The sequence below is a fragment of the Zingiber officinale genome, chromosome 1B (assembly GCF_018446385.1).
Source record: "Zingiber officinale cultivar Zhangliang chromosome 1B, Zo_v1.1, whole genome shotgun sequence".
NCBI classification, from domain to species: domain Eukaryota; kingdom Viridiplantae; phylum Streptophyta; class Magnoliopsida; order Zingiberales; family Zingiberaceae; genus Zingiber; species Zingiber officinale.
This window is the reverse complement of record NC_055986.1, coordinates 102,727,847-102,754,296: the sequence shown is the minus strand read 5'-3', so window position 1 is coordinate 102,754,296 and position 26,450 is coordinate 102,727,847. Positions and strand designations below refer to the sequence as shown.

General features: G+C 35.9%; 1 protein-coding gene across 3 annotated transcripts in view; it reads left to right on the top strand.

Moving 5' to 3' along the window:
* The first annotated feature begins 3,860 nt into the window (after positions 1–3,860).
* LOC121970545 (beta-galactosidase 8-like) overlaps positions 3,861–26,450 on the top strand; it is a 62,676-nt gene continuing 40,086 nt past the window's right edge. For 2 of the 3 annotated variants that reach the window (XM_042521328.1, XM_042521345.1), the window contains exons 1-11: positions 3,861–4,080; positions 4,228–4,335; positions 4,749–4,944; positions 7,691–7,779; positions 8,128–8,208; positions 8,363–8,457; positions 24,026–24,096; positions 25,496–25,586; positions 25,658–25,775; positions 25,859–25,954; positions 26,026–26,074. In XM_042521328.1, coding sequence (XP_042377262.1) covers positions 3,871–4,080; positions 4,228–4,335; positions 4,749–4,944; positions 7,691–7,779; positions 8,128–8,208; positions 8,363–8,457; positions 24,026–24,096; positions 25,496–25,586; positions 25,658–25,775; positions 25,859–25,954; positions 26,026–26,074 — 1,204 coding nt within the window. In that variant the 5' untranslated portion in view covers positions 3,861–3,870. Of the gene's footprint in view, positions 4,081–4,227; positions 4,336–4,748; positions 4,945–7,690; positions 7,780–8,127; positions 8,209–8,362; positions 8,458–10,942; positions 11,985–24,025; positions 24,097–25,495; positions 25,587–25,657; positions 25,776–25,858; positions 25,955–26,025; positions 26,075–26,450 lie in introns of those variants that run through there. The other variant, XM_042521337.1, reaches the window with a different exon arrangement.

The window sequence follows — 26,450 nt, the reverse complement described above, 5'->3', positions numbered from 1 at the left end:
CCCAAGCGTACGTTTCTAGGATCAGACGCAAATTCATAATGACGTTCATCAAATTCCTTCCATGCTCGAGAATCAGCTGGATGCCTTAGATTTCCATCTGAAACACGTTTTTTGAAATGCCATTGCATATTTTCAGACGTCTTAGATGACATGAATAACCGTTGCAATCTTGGTTTCAATGGAAAATACCAAAAGACTTTGGCTGGAATTTTAACTTCAAGACGTTTTTTTCCACCTTTATACGATCTCCTTGATGATTTCTGCAAATTTTTCCATCTTGGAAGGTTACACACTTTGCAAGCCTGTTCATTCTCATTTCCCCCCCAATAAATCATGCAATCATTTGGACAAGCATGTATTTTTTCATAATGAAGTCCTAAACTAGAAATTAATTTCTTTGCTTCATAAAATGACTTAGGCACTTGAGCTTCAGATGGAAGTACTCGATGAAGGAAGTCCAACAATGCTGTAAATGACTTATCACTCCATTTTCCATTCACTTTCAGTTGAAATAACTCAACAATGAACGACAGTTTAGAAAACTCTGTGCATCTGGTATATAGCTGTTGTTTCCCTTCCTCAATTAGTCGATAGAAATCTTTAACATTAGACTCCATCGGTGTATGACTCGTTGATGCTCCAATGTAATTTTCATTACTTGTAGATCCTTCATGAATTCCAAATGCATCATGCAGCATTTCTTGTACCATCGGTTCATGGCTAGTTACTTCAGAAACTTGTTGCACTGAATAATGAAGTTCTTTGTTATCATGAGCTTGTACAATTAGTTTTTCTCCATGAAAATTCCAGATGCGATAATCTTGTAAAATACCATTTATCATCAGATGTTCGTGTACTGTCTCACGATCATGACTCAATGAATTTATGCATTTGCAACAAGGACATGGTCTCGTGACATCTGGAGCCGCATCACCAAATGCATAACGCAAAAAATATAGGATTCCCACCCGATACTCAAGACTGCCATGTGGCGCAGCCATCCATTGCTTCTGCATAATTTAATGTTGTTCAATAATTTATAAAAGTTAAAACATTGAAGCAAGATTTATCAAAAATTAAAGAAACTTCGTAGATAAAATTTCCAAGAATTCAACAAACATATATATAAATACAATTACTAAATATAAAAATGAAGCTTAGCATCATAGACACGTTGTAAACAAACTACAATAATAAACTTGAAAAATAATACGGATAACTCGTAGAAAAAAAAAATCAAATTAAGGGATTCATTGGAAAAATTTACAAATCTACCGGCCAACACAAATTAAACCCTAATCGATTATAATTTTTATCACCATTAACATATAAAAACATTGTCACCATACGAAAACTAAACCAAGAAATTACCTCGAGAAACAAAATCAAAGGCGATTTATGATGTGGATGTCGAAGGATGATGCTAGGGTGCAATTAATCTGATGTGTCGCTATAATAGAGAGGATCGCTGGAACATAGATGGTCGATAGAAAAGAGAAGGTCGCTGGAACAAAGAGGGTCGCCGAAATAGAAAGGTTTGCTGGAATTGTGAAAATAATATGAGATGCGAACATGGTTTTTTATTAATCTCGTATGAACCCTTTAGGAGCGGTCATAAGTTCCTTTTAGGAGCGGTTCTAAACCGCTTCTAAAAGGAACTTATAGGAGCGGTTCTAATAACCGGTTCTATATGTGTCCAATAGCAACGGTTTGACAACCACATCAAAAAAATCTCAATTGAAGCGGTTTTAGGAGCGGTTACACTTGACTGATTCTATTGGATATGCTGTTACAACCGCTTCATCAACCGCTGCTATTATTGTGGTCCTAATGTCCAATTTTTTTGTAGTGGGAAAAAGTACTTGACTTGAGCGTCGGAGGGCCTGACCCGGAGACTTTTTCCTTGGTTTATGGTCTCTAACGACTGGTGGGCTCGTCTGAGTGTGCGCAGAGTCCTAGCGTCATCATCCTGGTCATCACCCTTCGTCATCCACCCGTGTGAACCCTTCCGGCGAGTGCCAGATAAGATCGGACACCGCAGCAACTTTCCGTCAACCTCCAGTACATCGAGGCCCGCCTTCATTTGACTTAGTTTTCGGGCGGAATCAGTAATGCATCAATTTGGTTTTGCTTATTGGGCTGAGGAGATGACTTGCTCCCCAAGTCATGTAGGTTTATAAATACTCTTTTATCATTAGTTTAGATTTTTAGAAAACCCTAGCCACCCTCTTTCTCCTCTCCTTCTCCTTGCCGCCGACCGCTAAGAAGCCAATGGTGATTTTTCTTCCAAAGCTTCTCTACTTCTTCTCCTATTGGATTGCATGCCTCCATACTTGGTTAGTACTAATCCGAGGCGAACCATGTTGCTCACCAGAGTTGTCTTGATATCTCAACATGTATACGAATAGAGACGAGGTTCATGAATGTTGCTATAGTTGATGCACTTTCCCTTCGCATCATCCATAAGGAACACTTAGAATAATTGTTACTTTTTTATTTCATAAAATTTTATTTTGCGCTTATGTCTGCACATGTTGTATCTTATATGCGTGGGTATGTATTGTAATAAATTAGGAATTTATTATATTTTTATTTTTTCGCTAAGCACGTTTTGTGAAAACATCTAAAGCAAGCATTCGCGTCAGACTCATAACCCCAATAGTTAGTGACCTAAATCATGGGGACGGAAATATTCAGTCGCTAAATAATTGCTAATTAGGATTAGTGACCAATTAACAGTGAATATTTTTGTCGGTAATCGCGGGATGTTTTGTATTGAAACATTCTATTACTTAAGGAGGTTAATCATAATAATAATTGTGTCGTATGGTGTTAATTCAAATGTTAGCCCACGACTTAATCCTTCACTAAATATATAGATAAAGGCGAGGAAATACAAGTAATTTTTATATTTAATTATAATAATTTTGATAATAATAAAAAATTATGTAAAACACAGTTATAATATTGAATATGAATTATGTAGAAAATCTTTATTGATTAGATTAGAGTCAATTATGAGTTTTGTCTTTTTTTTTTAAGTATTATTATCCTAACAAATCTCAGGAGAGATAAGGAATATTAAGTTTAATTAATATTAATAACTTTATCATACATGGAGATATAAAATGTGAATATTTATTTATCATACATTTTTGAACATAATAGATGTTAATTTTATATTTTTGCGAGCATTAAAATTAAATTTACAGTAAGATAAATAATTTTGTTACTAAATTATATTCACAGAGATGATTGTCAATCAAAATGCTGAATTTCCAATTAATTTCAAACGTAGAGCTGCGATTGACTGTAAAATGTGGACTCGTCCAATTCCTTTCTATAAAAAAGAGGAGATTAATGATAAATTAAGCAGCATGCTTCAAAAGTTTTACCACCTGTGAAATTTTCCTTAAAATTCTGTTTAACTTTAAGTAGACACTATAAAATTTTGTTCATTAAATTAAGCAGCATGCTTCAAAAGTTTTACCACCTGTGAAATTTTCCTTAAAATTCTGTTTAACTTTAAGTAGACACTATAAAATTTTGTTACGGTCCCTAGACGTAGCATAGACCATGATATCTCGAACGTAATAATCAGAAATTAATTCTCAAGAACTGATGACATGAAATTTATTTAACCATATGTCTTATGCCTGTATGTCTATATATATTTTCTTTCATATCCGTAAATATTATGAGAATCGTTAATATAACCTATCTATATTTTATAACGTTTTGTTTCGAGTTTAAATAATATTTTTATTTTTTAAGTAATTTTTTTACGCAATTTGGGCAAATATAATTTTACCTTTTTATCGACATTAATTGTCGTTATATTATCGTGGTGGCATAATATAACGACATTTAATGTCGATTAAAAGGTACTACCACAGTGAGTTGTCGAAGGGATCAACGCTCGGCGGAGACGGTAGCGCGATGGTGGTGCTGAAGAGTAACCTCGAGTTACCGCTCTTTATCTTCGTCGTCATTGTCACCACCGGAATCGTCTCCTCCTCGTCCTCCTTGTCCGGCCTCTCCTCCTCCGGTTGCGCTTTCCACCGTCGCTATGGCTCTTCGGTAACGCCATCTCTCAACTCTCATCTTGTTAGTATCAAAACCTCGGCGTAGGACCAGATCTTGACCCAGAGCTGAAGCCCTAGTTCTACTTAGTTCATCTTAGCTTTTGGGGATGGTGTAAAGTGTGTTTTTCAATTGTTGGGGCAGGCAGCCTGCAATCGGAGGTTTTGGATTTCAGATGACATGTTTTGGAAGGATGGCAATCCTTTTAGGATCATAGGCGGTGATGTGCACTACTTCCGTATCCTGCCGCAGGTATTCCGTTGTTATTGTGCTTTGTTTTACTGGTTAAAACACCCTACCGCGGTTCGTCATTCAAGATAGTGCTTAATTTTGCCCGCGAAATGAAGTGGAAGTTGCTCATATTAATTTCTGAGATCTAACTATTCCTGTTATAATCTGTTGGTTTAGTTCACACTCCCTCCTTTTTCAAGCTTCCAAAACTTGATTGCAAATCATTGATTTATTTGATACGTTTCATATATTTTAGTCGCCTTTGTTAAATGAAAAACAAGAAAGATATCTATGATTCTCAAAATTTATTGTTAATAGCCAAATTGGAAGAATCATACTAGTTGTTTAAACGTGCATTTTCTCAATCATACATGGCTGTGCAGCTTTGATATACAACGATTGTATGTAAGGCCTTGTGCAATGCGTTTATGCAGTATTGGAGAGATAGATTGTTGCGTGCTAAAGCCCTTGGCCTTAACACAATCCAGACATATGTTCCGTGGAATTTGCATGAGCCAGAGCCAAAAAGATGGGTATTTGAAGGTATAGCAGACATTGAATCCTACTTGAAGCTTGCTCAGGAGCTAGGTTTTCTCGTTATGCTTCGACCTGGGCCATATATATGTGCAGGTAAGTGTAGTTAATTCATTAAAGTTGCTCAATCCATGCTGAGGGGAAATCATTTAAGCTATATGCATCTGTTCTATCTTTTATATGCTTACTTTTTTCAACATCTATATAAAGTAACTCCTGCTGACAATTACTGACATGTCCATTGATAATTTCTAAGAGGCATGTTCTTGAAGTACTGCAGGCCAGTTGAGGTCAAGCCTAGTTTATATTAAATATCAAACTGCAGCGACCTACATTTTAAGAAGAAGATGATATTTACTGTCAAAATGATAGGTTCTATTTAACCTGCACTGTTTATTGTACATGCTGGAATAGGTGAATACATTGATAGTTCAGAATTTGCTTTGTTAGCATCAGGGAATGATATGTCTTTATTGTTGGAACATGGAACGGCGGGAACAAAAATATAATTATTCTCCTGTTCAGGTGGATAGTTATTGAAGTTTTGCTTGACCATAGCATGAACTATGGTGCCACTATATGCCTATTCAGAAATAAAATCTTTACAAATATGTTGCTTTCTGGTACATGCCTTATTTTGCAGAACTTGGGATGGACTTGGAGTTCATTTCATTTAAACAGTTGTTTTTCATAAGTTTTGAAGGAATAAAGTATAATTCATTTGCTGCAAATAACGTGCTAAACGTGAAGTCTACAAGATGACCCTTTAAATTTTCATGGAGAAAAATGTTTTCTATTTGACAGGGGTAACATGCATTGAGTTTTTTCTGCCATTGTCCAATTAATTGCATGCATTATCTTAGGTACATTGAGTTAACATAGCGGATTTGCCTTTTTTTTAGACAAAGCACTGTATTGTATATGCGATATGTGTCCTCTTTAGGTAGTTCAAATGCCTAGGTGGACCATCTTTATGCAAAAAATGGTTTAGTTCACCTGATGATCAATAATTTAATGAGGGAGTTTGGTGATGATTTTTCTCCACTAAAGAATACTTATTATGAATGTAAAGAACTGAACTGCAGTTTATTTGATTTTATTTGGTAGCATGTAACTTATAAGTTTTTACATACACACTTCTTTTGCAAGTCATAACACTTTAGATACTAATTATTTTATGTGTTTTTGATTATTTGGTTAACATACTTTCTTTTTATTTAGAATTGTGAATTGGATGCATTGATTAGTACACCTTGTTGGATATCTATATTAATCATTTTATTAGTTGACCTCATAATACCTCTTGCATGCCTCTGCATTGCATATGTGCTATGTTGTGTAGTGTGTCAATTGCCCCTAAAATTGCTTAAAACCTTGATAAATGATTCATGATTTCTTTTATATTTATGGAATTGCTAATATTTGTATTTGCCCTTTCAACTTATCCTAAAGATTAATGCAATTCAAAGGAATTAAAAAATGCCATTAAGTTACAAAACAAAGAAACTCATAGTTTGGTTATGTTACATGAACATTTTATGCCGATTAAGAAGGTCTTTCACTAAAGTGTTATGGACATAGATTAAATAGCTAAAAACACTAGCTACTTTGGGGTTATTTATTTCACAGCAAATACATTTTTGGAAAATGTATTTCGAGTATTTCAAGGTTTGGAAGTTGGAATGTTGGAAAATCATAGTCAACAGAAAATATTTCCCAGTGAATAAAGTTTGTGGGCATTTTGAGGGAAAATGACTTTCACTCAATTGAGCGAAAGTTGTATCCCCACCTATTAACAAGCCTTCCACCTTTTGCCTTGTTCCCAAGCCAGCTTGGTTGTAGGCTCTCCTCCCTCTGTCAATAGCAATGCCCTCTTTTTCCTTCATTGTCAACTGTGATACCTTTATTCTCCCTTGTCGATCATTAGCCTCCTTTGCCCCTCCATCCTCCACCGTTGACCGCGATTCGCCCTTTGCCCTTTACATCAATCGTGAGCCTCCACTCTTCACTATTGATAACGAGGCCACTTTTACCCTCTTTTGTTGACTTTGAGCCCCTCCACCCTCTACCACCATCCATGATACCCTCTTCCTCCTTTGCCATTGACTGTGAAATCCCTTGGCCCTTTGGTCAATTGCAATTCTCTTCATCCTTTTCCCATTGATTGTGAGCAACCTTACGTCATTGGGTGCGCAAGCCCCCTTCGCCTTTCACTCATTGACAGCAAGTTTTCCATCGTCCATTTACCGTCACCCTCCACCTTTCACTCGTCGAATGGGAATCACCTTCTGCCCTTTGCCCTTCGCCATTAATCACATGCCTCCTTTCATTATCAAGTGTGAGCTTCCCCTCACTGAGAAGAGGTTGTGTCGGGAAGGGGAAGTACATTCCCGCTTTGCACATCAAACACAAATAATACCTTTCTCATAATTTTTTTCTCTATAAAAATTTTCTTCGGAAAATTTTTACCCAAACAACAAATTATGCAAACATTGGGACCCTTATTTGAACTTTAGGTACTTCAACTATAGTTATTTGTTTCTTGTTTTGCCAACGAGCAACTGAAAATATTCTATGACGACTTTTAGTTAAGTTATCCTTCCTCAAATATTGGGTTACAAAAGCACCTTAAATACGGTTGTTACCATGAAAATTACTGATAAAATAAATGCTATATTCCACCTGGCCAGAACCATATGGATATTTAAATACTAAATATCACCAAGATACCAATCTAACAAATGCATTTTTTCTCATTCGAAATCATAAATTCTACCCCCAAATTTGTTCCTATTTTCCTTGCTTGCATTATTTGAATTGTACACCCACTTGTTGAATGCAGAGTGGGACTTTGGAGGTTTCCCTGCTTGGTTACTTGCAATAGAACCACCTCTTAAACTCAGATCATCAGATAAGACATTCCTTGCCTATGTATGCCTTTTGTTTTAATTATCTGTTATTCTACTGGAAGTATTTTATTTTTCATTCTTGTTCTTTTCCCATTTGCTGGAGAGAAAATTGTTTATTTGAGATGGATATCCTCAACTATGAAGAAACATCTATTTCAATCAAGTTTCCAGAGAATTTATAGTGATATGGAACATGTAGAGTGTGTTGGTCTTCAGATTAATTTCTTTCTGATGCTTCTAGAAATCATTCTGTTATTTAAATTGGGTTTAGTATAAGTTATCAACATTCCGTTAATTCCAATTAGCTGGCATTATTCTGTTATCTCTTCTCTTCTTTCTTTTTTCAGCATCTTTCATATTAATTTCTCAGGTACAGAGATGGTGGGATGTTCTTCTTCCTAAAATAGCTCCCCTATTATATGAGAATGGAGGTCCCATCATTATGGTTCAGGTATCCATTTTCTCCTCCATGTTTAATAGATGACATTTGACAAATATCTGGTGAGGGAGTTTATGTAAGAATATCTATGTAAAGTTCATCTTGTTAAGGATATGAAATCAAATCCTCTGACACACTGCTGGTTTAATGCCTACAAAATTTACAGATTGAAAATGAGTTTGGATCATACGGTTACGACAAGAAATATCTTCATTATTTAGTTGCTTTGGCTAGAAAGTACCTTGGGAATGAGACTATACTGTATGTAGGATTTTTTTTGGTTTTAATTCTCATGTTCATCTCCTTGATCGCTTTTTTTTGTTTTAAATCTTATTCAGCAGTGTTACACCCAATTTTCTGTACTAGAACTGAAAATGGATTTTACTGTTTTTATTGGGTTGGTTTAAATATCATAATTTAATTCAACTCTCTTGTAAAATGCATTAGACTATTGGCGGTAAGTTTTCTCTTGATTCATAAACTTACTAGTCAATGCCTACATTGTTATTGCATTGGATACAGTATATTGCTAACCTTTTTCCTAATGCATACAGAATTTAAACTTTCTAGGATTTTAGATTAGACAACAAGACCTAGAACTTGATTTCTTAAGCATATACTTGTATGGTAGGGCTAGTATGTGAATACAAATTAAAGGGCTTCATTGATAAAAGACATCTTTGGTGAAAATAACTACATTTTTTGTCGATCTTATCTGACATATTTTGTAAATTCTTTTTCTGAGATTGCTTGCCAACTTATCTTGAAATAATGCAGGTATATAAACCATACTCAAATTCAGATTAGTGACTATACTGGATCAGATTGTGTCACGATCCTCAAATAAAAGAACAACTCTATTAACCTTGTCAGGTTCAATCATTTTCACCATCATGGCAGACATCATCTGCAACTAAAGCTTCATATTGTTCTACGTCTCCTTATCTACCACCATTGCTGCTGAAGCCACTTCATAACTCATAGCAACTGGTTTATATGCAACTAGGGTACTTTGGCTTTACTCCATTTCCTAGCTTAGTAGTAACCTATGCAACTCATTTAAGAGTGATTCTAGTGAAGTCTACATTGGCTGCCTCTTTTTCTTTTCTCGCCCCTCTATGCTCATGGTCTTTCCACAAACAACACCACTTTGCTAAATTCACAAAAGAAAGTATGTTTGCCACCCAAGTGAACTCAAACTTCAATCTGTGTTTGTTTATAGCATTCAAAATTGAGCTTGGCCGAGATAAACCCAGGAACCTCCTTGACTTTGACTTAGAGGGTGAACTCTTGGATTAGATGACTTGAACAAAGCAGAGTGAATTGGATTGGATGGAAAGGGTTAAAGAGCGGAGAGCAAAGATGTGGTAGATTGATCCATGCTAGTGATAGTTGTTGTCTGACAATCTTCCAGAGAACCACCCTTGGAATGTTAATGTGGCAATTCAAGAGTGAAAATCCCCAACAATGTTGTACTTGTTTTTTTTATAGGCCTTTGAATTAGTGCCCATCTTCTAGGAGTAAGACATCCCTCCACGTGGTGCTAACCTATGGGTTCCATTGACTTTAACCATTCACCAGCTTGAGTCAACATATGTTGTTTTCCCATTCATTGTTCATCACTCCTGTGAATTTAACTTTAAACCATTGGTAGATACTTTTTTGGCACATTATCATCTTTACAACGGTTAAAATAAGTGACTAATTATATCCACATCATGTATACATTGGTAATGAACTTTTTATTGGAAAATTTATGAAAGTAAAACTCTTAGTTTCACAAGTTGCCTACATGATAATTGACCTTATTAGCTTATTAGGTCAAACTACTAGCCCAAAGCCTAGGCTTATGTTGATATCATAGATGCAAAATCAAGCAATCCCACTCTAAATCGACCTAGTTAGAGTTGGATCATCTGATGCAAATTTGATTTCATCTAAGAAATCAGACACCCTTTGGAGGCTAAATCGTTATTAATTATGGTCAAATTATTACTAAATTCATCATTATTAATTGGCAATCGTTTAAGGTTACTGAAAAATCAACCGAATTAGAGCGTTCTCTAATCTATCGATTGCTCTTATTCCCACTTGGGAATCTTTATCGATAGATAAAGATGAAGTGGGGAAGATGATGTGTGTTTGAGGTTATTGTGTTGGTGATCTCAAGGATAGATGTAGATTTGGAGTGACTTACTTGTTATATTGAGCATTTGAGAGAAAGAGATTTACCAGAACGATATGTTTGACCATTTCGCTTTGCATGGTACGGGATCTCAAACCATGCATAACAAGGGTTATATATAAAGGTTCAAAGTAAGAATAAAATAAGAAAAATTCTACAAAAATGTATATCCCACTAAAACCAAAATGCAAATAATAAATGCTCAACAAACTAACAAAAATCCAAAAATGGATTCAAATCTTGAACTCCACTCACCTCAAGATGACTTGAAGGCAAGTACAAAGTCATAAAAATACTTCTAGAAGAGCCTTAAATATGAAATCGAAGTATAAGAAAGGGCAAATAACAAGTATGTTTGAATGTTGTTGAAATTCAAACTAGCCAACTTGTTATTTTATCCCTATTTTGTAGGGATTTATTTTGTAATCTATTTCCTTGATGGATTGTAATTAGCTCATACTTATCACATCCCTAATTTTTAAGAGATTTTATCTTTGTATATGAGGAGGATATCCTATCAATGTTAATAAGAGAATTTTCTATCAAATTACATGGTATCAGAGTAGAAACCCTAGTAGTTGGTTCTTCCTCCGGCCGCAAGACAAAGCTGCACGATTACTGACCTGCATTCCGATGTCATCGACAACAAACAGAGAGCAGCTGATTTCCAGGTGTGACAAGATCATGGCTGACTTTGATTTTTCAATGCAAGACATGGCAAGAACTTCCTCGGCATGCCCCACGCCATGCCTTCTTCTCCATAAGGCAGTTTCCTTTCCATTACCACTCACAAATTCAATGGCCACAATAATCTTCAATAGTTCCAATCCATGATGATGTTTGTGAGTGGAAGGGGTAAATATGACTATCTAACTGACTTTATTCCAGAACCAAATTCTAAATCTCCAGAGCATCGAATTTGGAGGGCTGAGAATAACTTGGTGATGTTGTGGCTGATTAACTCTATGAAGGAGCAGATTGGTGAATTTTTTTTCCATGTACCTCTGCTAGCGATATTTGGGAGGCTGTATTGAAACCTACTCAAGCTGTGACAACACTATAGAGTTATTTCACGTGGAGAGCACTCTGCAAAGTCTCCAACAAGGGAGTCCACCGTGACAACTTACTACAGCAAACTTAATCGATATTGACAACAACTAGACATGTTCGAAACTCCTGAATGGAAGTGCACAGAGGACAAGAATTGCTATCGTAAGATTGTGGAGACAAAACGTGCCTTCAAGTTCTTAAGTGGGCTCGACAAGTCGCTCGACGAAGTGCGGGGCAGAATTCTCAACACCAATCCGCTACCTAGCCTTAGGGAAGCATTTGTAAAAGTGCGTCAAGAGGAGAGTCACAAGCGAATAATGATGGGACAGTTCTACATCTCAAAGGTCCCGAATCTAGGCAAGGACTCCTATGCTAATTTCAATGCATTAGTAGTTCAAAGTCGGTCCACAAACCGCAACACTGATGAGCCTCGAAATGCATGTCACGGAAGAACAGGCCTTGGTGTGATCACTGTCAAAAGCCAGACCATCTCAAAGAAAAATGGGGGCAACTCCATGGAAAGCCAGTCGACTGGAAGCTTCCTAACTGAGAGGTAAAGGCACATCATGTGAAATTCAAAATTTGCGAGTTCTCCTTTCTCCATAGAGCAGCTGGATATGCTCCAAAAGTTAACAATATGTTTAAGAGTTCAAATTCTAACTCGTTGACGAGCAATCCTATGGCAATGCACACAACCAAGTCTTCCTCTTGGATCATCGATTCATGAGCATCTGAACATATAACAGGTGACAAAATGTTATTCTCAACATTGACATTATGTGACAAACATCTAATGATGCGTATAACAACAAATGACATTGGCATCATAGTGGTCGGTGTGGGAGTAGTTAAAATTTCTAGCGATATTAATCTTAATTATGTGCTTAGACTTGCTTGTAATCTTGTGTCGGTTGGTAGGCTCAACCGAGACCTTAATTGTGAAACTAAGTTCTTTGGTGATTGTTGTGTTTTTAAGGACTTGATCACTGGGAAGATGATTGACAGTGCTAAACTTCGTGCATGACTTTACCTTCTTGAAGCCTCTCCTCTAGCCAGTTTGCTGAGCTCAACTATCAGCCAATCCATAGTTTTAGGTCTAATAATCTATCCAATAATGAAAGTGAAATTATGATGTGGCACTATCGATTAGGACATCTAAATTTCATATACTTGAAACATCTTTTCCCTTTATTATTTATTAATAAATGTCTTGATTTCTTTCAGTGTGATGTATGTCAGTATGCTAAACATACTCGACACACTTATGCACCCCGTCAATATCAACCAGCACAACCTTTCTCTCTTATTCATGGGGACATTTGAGGATCATTTAAAAGTCCAAGCCCTACTGGCTCTAGACGGTTCTTACTTTTTGTTGATGATCACACAAGGTTGTGTTGGACTTTCTTATGAAAGAAAAATCTGAACCACACAAATCTTTTAGAATTTTTATGTCATGATCAAGACCCAGTTCAGGCTGACATACAAATTCTCAAAACAGATAATGCCAAAGACTTCTTTCATTCTAGCCTTAGCTCCTATCTCCAATCCAATCACATGGTCTAATAAAGTTCATGTGTTGATACACCTCAACAAAATAGTGTAGCTGAACTAAAAACTCATCATATACTTGAGGTAGCTCGCTCCTTACTCTTCCAAGCTCACGCTCCAACCAAATTTTTTGGGGAAGCAGTCCTAATAGCTACCTATCTTATTAATCATCTCCCTTCTAGGGTTCTCAAGTTTAGCACTCGATTTCAAGTTCTAAAAAACTTGTATTTTACACTCAGACTTGTCTTTAACATCCCTCTCAAACTCTTTAGATGTATTGCATTTGTCCACATCCACTCTCAATACCAGGGAAAGTTTGATTCATGCACACTCAAGTGCATTTTCTTGGGAAATTTAGCCAACAAAAAGGATTATAAGTGCTTCTCTTCTATCACCCATAAATTTTATCATTCTATGGATGCCATCTTCTTTGAACACATTCCATTCTACTCGAATACCACAATTCATAGAATAAAATTGAATTGCAGCATTAGGATTGGGAGTCCCTTCTAGAACCGAATCCTTCCTCAATCTTTCCATCATCGTCACTCAACCCTTAATTAACTCCTTTCTCTCCATCATCATTACAATCACATGTGCCATCTATCTCGGAGTTGCAAAAGAACACATCACCTTCCCATGACACAATGAAAGTCTATGTGAGGAGAAAACATCTTGTGTCTTTACATGAAATTCATTTGTTTCATGAGTCAACTCGAGGCCAAGTTAAACTGGAAAAGCAGCGAGATCTAATAGAACCAATTCCACAAACAGATCCAACATTGGATTAGTCTATTGCACATAGAAAAGGTAGTAGATCTTGTGCTCGTCATCCAATGCACAACTATATATCCTAGTCACGTTTATCTCCAGGGTACCAAATATTTGTAACATCACTTGACAAGATTAGTATTTCCAGTTTTTTATATGAAGCTCTAAAATTTTCTTAATGGCGCAAGACAATCCTAGAAGAATATACAACTGTGGAAAAGAATGGGACTTGGACACCATCTGAGCTACCTCAAGGAAAAATAATTGTGGGATGTAAGTGAATTTTTTTTCAATCAAGCAGAACCCAAATAGAAGCATAAATATAGACTTGACCCCAAGCCGGACCCGGCTCGAGTCAACGGGTTGGTTACCCGTTGACTCGGGTTGCCTAGCCGAACTGTAACTAGTGCCGAGCAGGTTTTGGTTCCAAGCCCCCAAAATTGGTGGATCGCCGGTTCGGCCCGCCAGATTTTTTTTTTTTTTGTTATTGTGGCCGTTGGAACCGGCGGTTCCTAGTTGTTGGAATCGCCAGTTAGTTCCTAGCCGTTTGGGGGGGGGGGGGGGGGGGGGTGATTTTTTGGTAGGGATGTAAATGAACCAAACGGTTCGCGAGTTATTCGGAGCTCGGTTCGATAAAAAGCTCGTTCGAGTTTGTTCGTTTATCTTATCGAGCCGAGCTCGAGCTCGATTTCGAGCTAGACAGTTTTATCGAGCCAAGCTTGAGATTAAGGATATTCGGCTCGTGAGCTTCGGAACATGTTCATTTAAGCTTACGAGCAAAAAAACGAGCCTTAAATCGAACAAAAAAACGAGCTCTAAAACGAGTTCTAAAATGAACCTTAAAACGAGCTTTAAAACGAGTAAAAAAACGAGCTCTAAAATGAGCCCAAGCTCGCTTAACGAATTAGGCTCGTTAACTATGATAATCGAGCTAATAACGAGCCGAACTCGAACTGTTCGCGAGCTTGATAATTCCAAAACAAGCTGAGCTCGAGCCTTGTAATAAAAGTTCGATTTGAGCTCGAGCCGAGCTCGAGCCCGAATATAACTTAAACGAGCCGAGCTCGAGTCTAATACTGTTCGGCTCGATTCGGCTCGTTTACATCCCTATTTTTTGGGTATTTTTTTCAATGGTTAAGATCATTTGACCATTTTTTAATTAATGACTATGATTTAGTATTTGTTACTATCCAAAGGGGGTGTTTGGTTCTTTCCTAGGAATAGGAATCGGAATGAGAATCATAGTATTGTGAAATGAGAATGAGTATGAGTATGAATATCACAATGAAAGTATGATGGCAGAGGATGAAGAGAGAGAAAGTGTAATAAGAAAAAATGAGGAGAAAGTGTGTGATGGGAGAGATTGAGGAGAGAGAAAGTATGATGAGAAAAAATGAGGAAAGCGAGTGCGATGGGAGAGATTGAGGAGAGAGAAAGTAGGATGAGAGAGAAAGTGTGTTGAGGAAAAAAGGGAGAGAGTGTGATGGGAGAGATTGAGGAGAGAGAAAGTGTGATGAGAGAGAAAGCATGATGAGCAAAAAAGAGAAAAGAGTGTGTGATGAGAGAGAAAGTATGATGAGAAAAAAAAGGCAAGAGAGTGTGATGGAAGAGATTGTGGAGAGAGAAAGTGTGAGGAGAGAAAAAGTGTAACGAGAAAAAGGAAAGAGAATGTGATGTGAGAGATTAAGAAGAGAGAAAGTGTGATAAAATGAGGAGAGAGAAAATATGATGAGAAAGAACAAGGAGAGAGAAAGTGATATGAAAGAAAAATTAAACAAATATATTTTGATAATTGATATTAAAGGGGAAAATTTTAGTTTTAGATCAAGAGTATTTTTGGAATGAGGAAATATTTAATTGTTGAAAATAGAGTAATGACTCATTGAGGGAGGACATAGGAATGAGTCATTATCCAATTTCAAGGATTTATTCCCTTATTTGTATTCCTATTCCTGTAATTCAAACATTAACAATGACAATCAATGATTGCTATTCTCATTCCCCACTCTTATTCCCCGAAACCGAACGCCTCCTGAGTTCATTTTAATTTTCATTTTACACATAAATTTTGATCGTCATAACTTCAAATTTTTGGTTTCCTAAAGTTTCGAATTCCAATCATTGTTGGTGTAAGAATAAAAGTCTGGAGCATCTTTTGAGGGAAGGAAATAGTGAATTCACATGAGGACCCCAACATTCAATCCATCGATGATAGACTGATCATCTTTCGATTCTGACACTCAAAACACAAGTACTGATGCAATTACTTCTAAGGTTTGGAAAATTTCTCCTCTAAAATCTTCTATTTTCACTAAGTATTTTGAGAAGGTCACTCTTCCGTCGGGAGAATTGCGTGCAAAATGTAAGCACTTCAATGCTTCCTACAAATTCTAAGCTAGCGACAATATCTAGATTTTCTTCAACTAGCGGTAGTACTAATTCTGATTTATTTTTATATTCTGATAATAAATTAGGAGAATCATTAGCTAAATTTGTATTCATAGAATATCTTTCTTTTGGTTTTGGATTTAAATATACATTTGATTTTTTTTTTTTTTTTTTTGTAGAAAATCTCTTAATCCATATGCTAAACGTGCTCCTAGGACTACACTTACTCGTACAATTAAAAAATTGATAAAACAAGGGGAAAAATGAACATATTATCCTTACTCGTATTTAACCATGCAACTAAATAACTTTTTGGTGTTTATTATCCTTATTTAAGTTTAGAAAAATTTTCTAGTATAGTATTAGTTTTAAATGAACATATTAATAATAAATCTTTTTCTTCTTGCATATTAGCTATGAAAAGTAAATGAGAAAAATATTTTTATGTTATTCCTAAAATTTATTTAATTGCATTTGCTTTATATATTTAAATTAGAAGTTTTATATTATGACGCTTTAATTCCAATTAAAGATTCTCTTTCTCTTGATCTAATTAATATTATATATAAAATCTATGATATTTATAATTAATATTATGTAAAATATGGAATATAACCTAATATTTTTGAAACATAAGAAACTACTAGTAGTAATTTAAAACTTACAAAAACACAACTTTTATTAAAAGAATGGACGAAACGTCTACGAGGACTCTCAAGTTCGTAGAACTTGAGAATTATTTTACGACTTCTTTTGATTTTAGTGAAGCAGATAGTGAAAATTTTGATATTCTAAAGTTGTGGTCACAAAGACTCAAAACTTTCTCATCTTCTCTGTGATTGGCAAAGAAATTTTCGTTGTCCAGTGTCAATTGTTGCTGTGGAGCAGACGTTCAGTGCCTGTGGCAACATAATAGATAAACGACGATTGATTTTGTCTCTCGACTTATTGGAAGCTCAAACATTACTCAACAATTAGATCAAAGCTGAGAAAGGAATCCAAGGATGTAACTTTCTGATGGCCAAGTCGTAGATTTTGATACTGAAGGAACGAATACAACGGGAACGGGAAATTAAAGTGAGTAATAACGCCACTTCCTAATGTAAAAGGGTAAAAATGTAAAAGAACTACATGAAATTTGATTTCCCTATACCCTAAGGGGATACATAGGTAACTTAAATAAGTGCAAGTCCTTTTTTAAATAAATTTTAAATTTTTTATATAATAATCTTGAACTGTTGTGAACCATGGCGAACCGTGAACTGAACCATGAACCGGCTGTTTTGAACCGTGAACCGTAGCCGTCTTGGATGGTTAAAGTTAAGGATCAACCTGTCAGGAATTGTCGAACTGGTGGCTCCGAATCATCGAACCGTCGATTTTGAACTGTGGTCAAGTTTTCATAAATCGATACAAGGCTCGATAGGTGGTAAAAGGTTACACCCAGTCCTATGAGATTGACTATTAGGAAACTTTTGCACCGATTGCAAAACTAAATATAATCAGAGTATTACTATCTATCGTTGCTAACTTAGATTGACCTTTTTTTTATAAGTAAAATGTTTATATCAATGCAAGTCCAAAATACAATACTCGGTAATTAGCTGCGCTTTATGTTTGATGTACTATCAGATCAGAAAACACTCTTAATGACCTATAAACATGGATTTGTAAATTTCTAAAGATACTCTCACTCTCCAGTCCCTCATCAAAGATACAACTATTCCTATCTCTCTATACAAAATGTATCAAAGTAGACATCGCAAGGTGTCTAGCTTTAGTCAAGAGACGACCTCCTCAGAAGAAATGTCCGAAGACTTACAGCATCCGCCGGTAGGTAGACTTCTCTTGCCCCATGTGTAGCCACTCTTGGATCCTCTATCATAAGACCGCAACAAGAGGACACCCAAAGAACCAGTACTGCGTCTCTATCTCTCGCCTACAAAAGGCAAAACAACGATCCTCTAAATAGTTAAGTGTATCTTTGGCGGGCAGTCGCCTCTTAGCCAACATCCAAAGCGTAATTGGATGGTTAGGCTGGATGTAGGTCTTCCACATTGTCTGTACCTTGGACTTCTTTGGACTGGGACGCCTAAAGAAGTCATAAGCCCTAGCCACACCTTCATTATGCTCAAACCAATCTGCCAACCTCTGCATAACACCTACCGATGACCCAGTAGCCGTAAGGATAAGGTCACCTGTGACGTCATTAATTTATATATATATATATATATATATATATATATATAGAGAGAGAGAGAGAGAGAGAGAGAGAGATTTGATATGCTAAGCGACGCTTTGTGCGCGACCGTGAGCGAAATCCGACGTGAGCTATCTGACGCGGCTAAACTCTAAGTTTTTTAATCTCTCTCATCTGCATGCAACAACTTTTCTCTCTTTCTTTTTGAATCAAAATAAAATTTTATCTTCTCTCTATTATTACATGTAAAAAATTATTATGGTAATGATGATACAACATTGTAGCAGCTACTATGCAGTAACTGCTACAACTTGTAGCAGTTAGTATGTAGTAGCTACTACAACGGTGCAGTAGCTGCTACAACGATGCAGAAGCTGCTACAACGGTGTAGTAGCTGCTACAATGGTGCAGAAGCTGCTACAACGTGTAGCAGCTATTGTATAGTAGCTGCTACAACGTTGTAGCAGCTACATCACTTTTAAAAATTAGCAGCACAGTGATTGTTACATACAATCAGATGAGAGAGAAATGAGAATTTTATAGTTGCATGCAAATGTGAGAGAAAAGTTGTTGCATGCAGATGAGAGAGATTAAAAAAATTGGGTTTTGGTTACGTCAGATAGTCCACGTCAAATTTCGCTCACGGTCACACACAAAGCGTCGCTTAGCATATTAAATCTCTCTCTCTCTATATATATATACATACTTTCATAATGGTTCTCAATTCAACTAAGATACATAGATAGCTCTTAAAATATAAATTATTAGCGACCTTTGGTACTAGTTATACAGATTGGAATTTATTCTTCAAAGAAAACACCTAACTAATGCGAAAACTAAACTGGATGGTCTTAGGGTTGTACTGCCATTGCCTCGAGCTGGCTTACAGGTCAACACCTCCTGTCTCATTCGTCCCATTATCTGAAAAAAAGCTTAAATCTGTGAATCGAGAGACTCAGCATATTCAAAACTGTGTTATGCACTAGTTAGTGCCTATAATCTAGTGTACCAAGGGAAATGCATGCTGGGTAACTTAGGACTTTCCTACTGGCATATCATAAATATAAGTATAAGCATCGACATAAGCATGAGAGCATAAACATAAGCATGCATATAAGCTAAGCATAAGAGTAGACTTGATTATGAGCAGATACATAAACATAGGCGTAAGCATACTTGCATGACATAAACACAAACACAAGGATAGATTTAATTATGAGCATATACGTAAACATAGAAATAAACATACTTGCATAAGAATAGACTTAATCATGAGCATGCACATAAGCATACGAGCATAAACATCAATATGCGAATAAGCTAAGCATGGAAGTAAACATAATCATGAGTATAAACATATATAGTTATAAACATAACCACGTAGGGTTGATGAGCTCCCGGGCTAAGGTCATCGGTCACACTCAATCACCTAGGGTTTGGTGAGCTCTCGGGCTAAGGACACCGGTCACACTCGATCATATAGAGTTTGGTGAGCTCTCGGGCTAAGGACATCGGTTACACTCAGCCACGTTCATTACATAAACGTGAACATAAGCATAATCACACACTTAGCATAAACTTGATCACTATTTAAACATGAACATAATCGTAAATCTAAACATAAATATGCAAATTCATATCATAAACTTACGCATAGACTTGTGTATCAACATAACATGAGCATGCATAACAACTTAAACATAGAATAATCGTAAACCTAAACATAAGCATGCAAATTCATATCATAAGCTTAAGCATAGACTTGTGCATCAACATAGCATGGGCATGCATAGCAACTTAAACATGACATAATCGTAAACCTAAACATAAACATACAAATTCATATCATAAGCTTAAGCATAGACTTGTGCATCAACATAGCATGAGCATGCATAACAACTTAAACATGACATAATCGTAAACCTAAACATATAAATTCATATCATAAGCTTAAGCATAGACTTGTGCATCAACATAGCATGAGCATGCATAGCAACTTAGACATGACATAATAGTAAACCTAAAACATAAGCATGCAAATTCATAACATACATATAGCCTACTAAGCTATCACGATGTGAAGCAAGAGTAAACACAAGCACACTAAGCAAATTCCGAAACTTACAAGTTCTAGAGCTAACATGGTATCATCTTCTAAAACTAAGAGCTTAAAAACTTGTAAAATTCGAAACCTACAAATTTGTAGGAGCTAACATGGTATAACCTTCCTAAAACATAAAAAAGCATAAGGATCTATAAAATCCGAAACTTACAAATTTATAGGAACTAAAATGGTGTCACCTTCTTAAAACCTACAAGAGCATAAGGATCTATAACATCCGAAGATTAGAATTCCTATCCTACAATTTGAGCATGCAAAGTTCTCTAATTTCAAAGGATAAACACATAGAAGAACATGGAGCTATAGTAGAGTTATTATCAAGATAAATAACCCCTAAATCAGTGAATAAATCTCCTCTTACAAATCCGAACCTTAGAACTTCTATACTAAAATTTGAGCATGCAAAGTTCTCTAACTCCCAAGGATAAAGACATGGAAGAGCATGAAGCTGTTGTATAGATTCGTTAAGACAATTGACCCATAAAATTAGTGACTAAAACTTCTCTACTAAAACAAAATCCGAAACTTAAGAGGTCTCTAACATAAATTGAGCACACCAAGTTCTCTAATCCCTAAGGGTAAACACATAGAAGGACATGAAGCATTTATAGAGTTATCCTCAAGATAAGGAACCCCTAAAATCAGTGGTTAAACTAAGATGTATGCCTTTTATAAGAGCAGAATTTGCAACCAAGATGATTAGTCATCAAACCGGATTCAACTATAAGGATGGCATACATAAAATCCGAATTAAAACTCGAGGTTCGTAAGCTAAATAAAAGGTTTAAAAACCACTACTTACGATATCCGAAATTCAACATCTATCCAAGCAAATTGGAGCATAAGAAAAGAACCTAACTAGAGCATCATACTCAAAAAAAAAAAAAACAGCCAAGAACAACAAGTTATAGGATTTGAAACTACACCAAATCATAGAACTAACTAAAACATAACTCAAGTAGAGAACATGCCTTCCATCTTTAGCTACTAACTCCCTCTTCTTGCTTGTCTTCCTTTGGAGCTCTAGAACCGGTGGAGAATAATGGGGAGGAGGAGCTCCTTAGGGCTGACGACAATATCAAGGGGATGGGGCTTTTGGACGTAGGGGTTTTAAAGAGATGGAGCTTAGGACTTGGTCTCTCTTTTCCTTCTTCTACAAGAAACATTGAACCTAGTCCTATTAAAATTACCACATAACAAATTTGAGAAAACATCTAAATTTTATCAATTAAGTTATATAAATTTTATTATACTAAGTCATATAATTTTTTTATATAAAAATTTATATTCATACGTTATGTAAATTTTTATCTACATACTAAGTCTTATAACTTTTATAATGCTAAGTCATGTTTAATTTTTTTTTATATAAAAATTTATATCCATGCGTTATATAAATTTTTATACACACTAAGTCATGTATGATTTCTCATCCCCCTTGACTAAATAACCCTTGATTCAGCTAGATGTGAAGAACGTCTTTCTAAATGGAGATCTTGTGGAAGAAGTGTATACGGATGTCTGTGCAGCATTTGAGATAGATAGTACAAAAGGAGAAGTTTGCAAACTAAGGAGAGCCTTGTACGGGCTCAAACAATCACCCAGAGCTTGGTTTGACAAATTTTCTAAAGTCCTTAAAAGAGATGGCTACTCTCATTCTCATCACACGCTATTTGTGAAACATTTTCTGTGTGGTAAAATGTCACTACTAACTATATATGTTGATGATATTGTCCTCACGGGAAACCATGAATCAGAAATCAAAAGGCTCAAGTCACTTCTATCTAAGGAGTTTGAAATCAAGGATCTGGGATAACTCAAATACTTCTTGGGAATAGAGGTTGCTAGAAGTCACAGAGGAATCTTTGTGTCTCAAAGGAAGTATATTCTTGACCTACTACAAGAAACTTGGTTGAGTGGATGTAAGCCAGTTGATACACCTATGGATCCTAATACCAAGTTAAAGTGTCAGACTGATGAAATGGAAGCTGATAAAGGACAATATCAACGATTGATAGGCAATCTTATCTACCTAACTCACATTCGTCAGATATAAGTTATACTATCTACGCTAGCCAATTCCTGGGAAATTCGTTGATCACATGATGCTGTAATTCTAATATTGAGATATCTAAAAAGGGACTCAGAAAAGGACTCATGTTTAGAAAGACATACAAACTAACCTTGGAGGTTTACACTAATGCTATCGAAGATCTACTTCCAGATATTGCGCATTCATTTGGTGAAATTTGGTCACTTGGTGTAGTAAAAAGCAAACAATTGTTGCTTAAAGTAGTGTCGAGATTGAATTCTGAGCTCTGATATTGGGCATTTGCGTGAGAATCTGGTTACAATGGATTCTAACGGAACTCATGCTAACAACAATAGAGCCAATTCAAATTATGTGTGACAATCAGTCAGCCATTGCCATTGCCATTGCCAGGAATCCAATTCAGCAAGACCGTGCCAAACATGTGGAAATTGACAGACATTTCATTACTAAGAAGATTGAAAATAAAGACATCATGCTCCACCATGTGCCTTGAAAACACCATGCAGTTGACATTTTGACAAAGACATTGTTCCAACATCATCGAACTGAGCTCGAATATGGTTTTAGAGAGCATTTATTGCCTAGCGTGAGGGGGAGTGCTGAAATTCAAACTAGGAAACTTGTTATTTTATCCCTATTTTGTAATCTATTTCCTAGATGGATTATAATTAGCTCATATTTATCACATCCTTAATTTTAAGGGATCTATCTTTATATATAAGGAGGATATCCTATCAATGGAAATAAGAGAATTTTATGTCAAACTACAAATGTAATGTGTCAAACACAGTGATGTCTTAAGTTTATCCATTCTCTACTAGGATGCAGTGTTCTAAAATACTCAGCGTCATCTAACACATATGACACAATGCAACTTTATGGCCATCTTTTCTATATCAGAAGTATGAGGGGGAAAATAAGTTTACAAGGAATGTGTAGGAAAGTAATCCCTCATTTCCAATTCCCCGTGGCCAAATTGATGTCATTTTGGCCGAATTGGAGCTTCCCTCCTTATTTTCGCTGCAGCAAAGAAGCTGGTCCATCTCTCAAAGTGCGAATATTTGGATATGCAACTCATTTTATATATAATAGACAAGTATGTACTCAAAACAACCTAAAGGAATGCTCCAACATAAGATCTAATTTGTGATCTCCCACCCAAATTTACAAGGCATTACCCAAAAAATTCAATTTATTTTCTCCTGCTAAAGGCCAATAGGGCATTGTAGTAACTTGCTAAATCATATTTCTCAAGAATCACAACCCCCAGACGCTAGAAACATGCCAAATGAACAACTCAAAGGACAACACAGCACATGACAGGTCGCCTTATCGACTGGATGTTTAGATTAAATTCCAAATTTTTTCATCAGTTGTACCCCTTAGTTAAGCCAAATATCCAAATATTTCATCTATTTTGGTTTTTATGCCACTATAATACCAGCTAAAGGCTATTTATGGTGATACTTCAGACAACTATAACAATTTTACATCTGAATTTTCTTGTAGGTATACTACAGATGGCGGTTCTAGAGACACTCTAGATAATGGAACAATCCCCGAGAAAGGTGTTTTTTCAGGTGAAGTTCAGAATAAAAGGACACATGCCTTCTTTCTCCACCAAACTCTTTTCTCTTAATGGAAACTTTTATTCACAATCACATTGTCTAACTTTGATCTCTTTTGGAGACTCAGACTGCAATAAGATCATACTAATAGGTTGGTCTGATAGTGACAATGTTGTTTCTATGGGAATTTTATTTTATCATTTTATGTGGAACCATCTTTTATCTTGTGATGGAATATGTTATCTTGATTATTCTTTAGAGAAGACTAAAAAAGGGCAGCTCGGTGTACAGAGCTCCTGCCATGCGGGGTCCAGGAAGGATCCGTTGTACACAGCCTTACCTGCTTTTTGCAAGAGGCTATTTTCAGGTTTTTTTAGAGAAGACTAAATAAGAATAAAATAAGATAAAACAAAATAAGAAAGAACTTGTTGGAAATCCTATTCAAGGATATGTGAGCTGATTGGGGTTAAATTTCTTGTGACTGAGATATTTGAATGTCATAAATTTCAAGATAAAGTCTTCTCTTCCTTTGAAATTTGTCAACCTATACACTAGTTGTCTTTGAGAAATCTTTTTCGCATAGCCAGGTCCATGTGTGATTCTAGGAGTTGGAGCAAGCCATGTAATTATAATCTTGCTCTTTTCTTTCCTCACTAAAGAAATGGTAGAAAAATTCCTGAAATTTTCCTATTTTATTAAAGTTGATAGGCTAATGAAAAGGAAAATTTTCTAGAACTGACTACATGGTTGTTCTCATGGACGGAAATTGATTACCTGAGAACAAGCTGGGTCATCCCAACCAAGCACACTAATTATATATTTTTTTTCTGTGCTTTAAGTGTAGGTTGTGTACCTTATAACTTGTCACTTTTGAGCTGCAAAAGGTTCTTCGCTTAGTTTTGACCAAATTCTGTCTATTTTTCTTAGAAGCCCATAGAGTCCACAGTCCAGAATATTATATTTTCAACATGACAACCATAGAACTTGAATAATGGAGTAAGTTTGTCTTAAGGATGTTCATCTGCATAGAAATGTGACTAAGCAAACTGAAAAAAAACCTGCCAGCAAAAGTGATTTCAATTAAGATGATTGATTATATGGGGTTCTTTGGATGAGAGGATAATGCATATTTATATCTTTTTCTTTAAACCTATTATGCATCATCAGTTTGTAGCAGCTTTTGTTAGTGATAACATTCCTTTCTTCTTTTAGCCTTCAATAGTGTTGGTCTAAGCATGAACTTGATAATTAGTTTGCTTTATATATTTTTTATAATTTTGCCTTGCTCTCTCCAGTGGCAATGTCTACGTGTATGTGTGTGTATTAATGAAAGATACAATAAGTTTACATACTATAGCAAATACTTAATACATTTTGTGCATGTTAATATGATTTTCTTGGTTATGTGCAGCGGTCGACTTTTCAACTGGTGAGGATCCATGGCCTATATTTCAGTTGCAAAAGGAATATAATGCCCCTGGAAAATCACCTCCTCTCTCAGCGTTAGTATATGTTCCGTTGCTTACCTGTTTTACCTCAATATTATTCTGTTGTTTGGAGCTTTTTTTTGCAGGGAATTCTATACAGGATGGCTCACCCACTGGGGAGAGAAGATTGCAGAAACCGATGCCAATTATACTGCTGCTGCTTTAGAAAAGATTTTATCTAGGAATGGTTCTGTTGTACTCTATGTATGTTTGCCGAAATTTCTGGATCAGCTAAACTAGCTCTCTCGCACACTGCTCTAATAACATTCACTATCTCAAATTTTCAGATGGCTCATGGTGGAACTAATTTTGGATTTTACAGTGGTGCAAACACTGGTCAGAATGAATCTGATTATAAGGCAGATCTTACGTCCTACGATTATGTATGCCAACTGGAAATTGCAAGTGTACTTATATTCAGTTTGACTTTATTATTATGTTTTTGGTAATTCAGGATGCTCCAATCAAGGAGTCCGGTGACGTGGGCAATCCAAAATATGAAGGCATGTCCTGTTTATATAATCAATTGGTTATTGTTTCTTTGATGTTGCCTCGATTAGCAATTGGAATCACATTTATCATGTATTAGGACTTTTAGTTTATCTTCCAGTTAACTTTTGTGGTCTATCTGGTGAACATTATGCTCCTCAATGATGTGTGTAACTTAAGCGTTGAAGAAGATGGGACTCAGTATTAAGTACTCTATGAAATGGCTCCATTTTGACCTGTCAGACTTAGGGTTTTAGTTATTGAAACAGTGGTTTAATTATAGAAATAGGGCCTTTATTGTAGGGGTAGATCTAGACTGTCCATATTCTATATTCTTTTACCTATATTGTCCAAGCTCGGCTCTCTCTTCTAATTTTTGTTCAATCCTAG